Source organism: Clinocottus analis, unplaced genomic scaffold (assembly GCF_023055335.1).
Source record: "Clinocottus analis isolate CAN_PGR_092001 unplaced genomic scaffold, fCliAna1.0.p SCAF_6, whole genome shotgun sequence".
NCBI classification, from domain to species: domain Eukaryota; kingdom Metazoa; phylum Chordata; class Actinopteri; order Perciformes; family Cottidae; genus Clinocottus; species Clinocottus analis.
Genome location: NW_027176218.1, coordinates 22,717,816 through 22,722,815, shown reverse-complemented (window position 1 = coordinate 22,722,815; position 5,000 = coordinate 22,717,816). Strand labels below are relative to the sequence as shown.

General features: G+C 54.5%; 1 protein-coding gene across 1 annotated transcript in view; it reads left to right on the top strand.

Moving 5' to 3' along the window:
* Positions 1-404: 404 nt before the first annotated feature.
* Positions 405-5,000, top strand: part of adat1 (adenosine deaminase tRNA specific 1) — a 4,687-nt gene continuing 91 nt past the window's right edge. Inside the window, exons 1-9 of the mRNA XM_068603652.1 lie at positions 405-649; positions 944-1,012; positions 1,204-1,258; positions 1,398-1,528; positions 1,794-2,511; positions 2,692-2,837; positions 2,953-3,052; positions 3,126-3,212; positions 4,857-5,000. The exon at positions 4,857-5,000 is cut by the window's right edge and continues 91 nt beyond it. Coding sequence (XP_068459753.1) covers positions 508-649; positions 944-1,012; positions 1,204-1,258; positions 1,398-1,528; positions 1,794-2,511; positions 2,692-2,837; positions 2,953-3,052; positions 3,126-3,212; positions 4,857-4,989 — 1,581 coding nt within the window. The 5' untranslated portion in view covers positions 405-507 and the 3' untranslated portion in view covers positions 4,990-5,000. The remainder of the gene's footprint in view (positions 650-943; positions 1,013-1,203; positions 1,259-1,397; positions 1,529-1,793; positions 2,512-2,691; positions 2,838-2,952; positions 3,053-3,125; positions 3,213-4,856) is intronic.

The window sequence follows — 5,000 nt, the reverse complement described above, 5'->3', positions numbered from 1 at the left end:
AAGTTATATATGTGCAAAAAATAACTCATATTTGTCAAAAAGATGAGCAAGGAAGCCGGTTGGATCCCTGTTTTCTCTCCATAGTTTCATGTTGAAGTGTCCTTGAGCAAGGCACTGAAGCCCCAGAGCTTCACTGCAGCACAAAGCTCCTTCATTACTGAGATGCAGAGAATAATCCACCACTGCGGGATTAACAAAGGATTATTAAAAAAATAATAAGAATAATATATATATTTTTTTAAGAATCTGCATCTCCCCGCGGCCCACAGTTTGAGAACCACTGCGTTAATAGAACTGTAAGAGTTTTAGTTCTCCAGAAATAACGGGCTTTTATTGTGAAGGGACAGCTCTCCCTGGCTCGGCCCGGAAGTAGCCTCTTCCGTTTCCTCGGCGCCTCCGAGCAGACTGAGCGTGTAGTTCACGTGTTGCTGCCGCGACGCCGCGGCTGCTGAAATAGCGGGGACGTTTATTTTGTAATGCACGTGCACGCGCCTGTCCGGTTACAACATGGTGCACGCGGATGAAATCGCCAAGTTGTGCTACGAGCGTTTCCGCCAGCTGCCCCGCAGAGGGAAGCCCGAGCCGGGACGAGAGTGGACCCTGCTGGCCGCCGTAGTGCAGCTCACCCGGCGCGCTCACTCGGACTCAGGTCGGACATGACGTCACGTCTCATGTGCTCCTCATGTCAACTTTGTTTACAACGGGACAGGAATTAGTTATTTATTACTCACACGTTATTCATTTTCATCCGCCATGTCTAATACGACTCATTTTATTTACGGGACTTTGAGTAATGTTGCTAAGCTAAACCCAGTAAATGTACCTGGACCACAGTACCCGGATGTGATCACTGCCGCAGTGCGCATGCGCAGAGAAACTGATCAGGATCTGAACACAGATGTGATGCACTGAGTTCTAACAGAAGCACGTTGTTGTTTCACAGCTGAGCAGCAGGTCGTGTCCCTGGGGACTGGAACCAAATGTATTGGACAGACAGCGATGAGTCCCAAAGGTGACACACACACACACACACACACACACACACACACACACACATCTCAAACCTCCAGAGAAATTGTGTATTTATATGTTGTATTGGAATTGAAATGTGTGTGTGTATATATATATATATATATATATATATATCTATATATCTCCCCACCTGCAGCATGTTCACGTGTTGAACTCTCTCTCCTCCGTTAGGGGACGTTCTTAACGACAGCCACGCAGAAGTCATCGCCAGGAGGGGATGCCTCAGGTGTGTGTTCATCTCTTCCAGTGAGTCGGCTCTGGAGCCGCATGCTGACGCATGTACATGTAGGCTGCTACTGTAGCGTGTGTGTGTGTGTGTGTGTGTGTGTGTGTGTGTGTGTGTGTGTGTGTGTGTGTGTGTGTAGGTACCTGGTCCAGGAGCTGCACCGGGCCGTGACCGGTGGCGACAGCTCCGTGTTTTGTCCGGCAGGTCAGCGGGGGAAGTGGAGGCTTCGGCCCGGCGTCTCCTTCCTCTTCTTCACCAGTCACACTCCCTGTGAGTCACCGGCTGGCCACGGGCTTCAGCTCAAGCTTCATGGTTCCTCATTTTTACATGTTCACGTGTCCTACGTTCAGTCTGTGAAGCGTGTCTGGTGTTCCATGACTGCTCACTCAGCGCTGATGTTCATCTTGAGCGTCTCTTCGTTCTGGAGTCTTCCTCCTTCATCTAAATGCTGTCGGGGCTTTTGTTCTCGTCGGATGGCTTTAATCCCTAAAAGCTAGAATCATAAACCCGTCTGAACCTCGTCGTGTGTCACCAGGTGGCGACGCCTCCATCATCCCCATGACGGACAGCCGGCCGGAGCCCCGCCCTCCTGTCACGTCTGAGGAGAGCCACAGAGGAGCCGACGGGGGAGGAGCCCCGAAAAGAGGAGCAGAGGAGCCGAGTGAAGGAACACACGCTAAGCTGCCCCGTGTGGAGGCGCAGGAGGTGCAGGAGGTGCAGGAGGAGCAGGAGGAGCAGGAGGAGCAGGAGGAGCAGGAGGAGCAGGAGGTGCAGGAGGAGCAGGAGGAGCAGGAGGTGCATGTGGAGGACGGCGGAGACTCAAAACCATCCGTCCTTTCAGATTCTTCCAAAAGTGAAGCTCCATCGCAGAGTCGCTCCGCTCAGACACCCGGTCCCTCTGCCGGCTCGGGGCCGCCGCCGCCGCCGCCGCCGCCGCCGCCGCCGCCGCCGCCGCCGCCGCCACCGGGCCCGGACGTCCACCGGACGGGGGCCAAGTGCGTGTCGGGCGGCCCGGCCGACCCCCTGCTCCCCGGGGCCGGGTACCACGGCACTGGGCTGCTGCGGGTGAAGCCCGGGCGAGGAGAGCCGACCCGCTCGCTCTCCTGCAGCGACAAGCTGGCCCGCTGGGGGGTGCTGGGCTTCCAGGGCGCGCTGCTGTCCCACTACCTGCAGGAGGCGCTGTACTTCAGCGCCGTGGTGGTGGGCAAGTGTCCGTACAGCCAGGAGGTCATGCAGAGAGCTCTGGTGACGAGGTAAAGGTACCGCCGGCTCTTTGCTCTGAAGGGACATGAGGCGTCTTCAGCCAGCAGGACTGTTGTCACTCTTTATTTACCCGAATGAAAGATCCACACTGCTCGCAGCCTCCAGAAGCTCCGTGTGGAGGTGTATATGTTCCAGTCCCAGGAATCAGCAGCTCTCCATGTCTCCTCCAGGTGCTCCCATGTGTCGGGCCTCCCTGCTGGTTTCTCTGTGTGTGCACCCGAGCTGCTCCGGTCCGGCCTGGAGTTCCCCTTCAGCCAGGCCCAGGCCGAGCTGCGACACCAGGCGGGGCGGGGCCGCGTCTCGCCCTGCGGAGCAGGTAGGAGCCTCACACACACACACACACACACACACACACACACACACACACACACACGTCAGCTCCACCTGAGTTTCAGGACTTGTGTTGTCTGGTTGTGGTTCCTGCGTTTCAGCCATCAGCTGGTGCAATGTGAGCGAGCGGCCACTAGATGTCACCGCCAACGGACACAAACACGGAGTCACCAGGAAGTCCCGGGGCACAGCGGCCGCCAGGTAGAGCCAACGAGTCACCGTGACGCCACCCAGAGGTCAGAGGTCATCCACAACAGCATGTGTGTGTCTGCAGGTCTCTCCTGTGTAAGCTGGAGCTCTTCCATTCCTTCCTGTCTCTGGTGGCGGCCACCGACCCCGAAGAGCTTCCAGACTCCCTCAGGTGACAAACTGACTCTTTGAGAACGCCACGCTGCTTTTCACAGATGCCCCAAATGACCTCAAACGACCCCAAATGACCTCAAATGACCTCAAACGACCCTATACGACCCCAAACGCCAGAGAGCGTCTCCAAACCCCAAACCACTCCATCTGACTCATCTGCTGCTTCAAGCGCTTGAGATCACACAACAAATAATGTGCGTGTGTGCGTGTGTGTGCACGTGCGCGTGCGTGTGTGTGTGTGTGTGTGTGTGTGCGTGTGCGTGTGTGTGTGTGTCTGCTGAAGGTGGAGCATCCTCTCCTCGGGCAGAACAGGCTCTCTCTGTTCCTCGGCTTCAGAGCAGATCACCTGATCCTGCAGGCCGAGTGTGTCTGCTGAGGACGGGAGTGTGTTGCTGGTGTGTGTTGCTGGTGTGTGTTGCTGGTGTGTGTTGCTGGTGTGTGTTGGTGTTGTGTAGTCAGGTGCACGGGGACATGAATCATTGCATAACGCAGACGGACACTTTATCTGCAGGAAGCGGGTCCTGAAGCCTCCAGAGATGAACTTACAAACACACAGTGTGCAGGGGAAGCAGCCAGAACAACTGCACGCACTGTTGCTGTTGCTTCTTCTTCTTTTTTCAAATACGTTTCATTTGAGACAGAAAACCACGAGACGTTTGGTTATAATATCTGAAAATATTACTATTAAATATCAATAATAGAAACCAGGTGAAATAAACACAGTAAATGATAAAAAGCCAAAGGGCAACAACCTGAACATCTAAAGTCCTCCTGACCGCGGAGCCGTGGGCGGAGCCGTGGGCGGAGCTGTGGGCGGAGCCGCGGCGCCGACGCCACCCGACCCGATCGGCTCCACTGGAACACGAGCCGGCGAGCATAAAGGACGCCGTGTTCCTCAGAGAGCTGGAACCTAATCTGTGGGATGGAAGGAACTTCCCCAACGAGTCCATGAGAGCGTCACTGTGACACAAAGAGCCCGACATGCACCTGACCTCACACACACACACACACACACACACACACACACACACACACACACACTGCACAGTTGTCAAGACTTTTGTCTCTTTCTAGTTCTTCTGTGTCCTTTTGTGGTCATTGTGAGTCTCTTTGTGGTCATTGTGAGTCTCTTTGTGGTCATTGTTTGTCTCTTTGTGGTCATTGTGAGTCTCTTTGTTGTCATTGTGAGTCTCTTTGTTGTCATTGTGAGTCTCTTTGTGGTCATTGTGAGTCTCTTTGTGGTCATTGTGAGTCTCTTTGTGGTCATTGTGAGTCTCTTTGTGGTCATTGTGGGTCTCTTTGTGGTCATTGTGAGTCTCTTTGTGGTCATTGTGAGTCTCTTTGTGGTCATTGTAAGTCTCTTTGTGGTCATTGTGAGTCTCTTTGTGGTCATTGTTTGTCTCTTTGTGGTCATTGTGAGTCGCTCCCTGGTTGCCACGCGTGTCTTTGTAGGTTCAGTGGTTCTCAAGCTGTGGGGCGCGGCCCTCTAGTGGGGTGTAGAGGCATTACAGGTGGGGCGCGAGGGGATGATGCAGATCCTTTTTTTAAAATAAATAATCCTTTATTAATTTAATAATCCCACAGTGGGGAAATGATACGTGTGAGCAATAACTGTCCTCTCCTGGTGTGGTGAACGTTTCAGGGGAACCGAGCTGACGACCTACTGGGACTTCAAGCAGGCGTCCCAGTCCTACCAGCAGGCCTGGCAGCAGCTGCACCGCCAGGCCTTCCCCCTGTGGCCGCGCGCCCACCGACACCTGCTGCTCTTCCACTGAGCCGCCAGCGA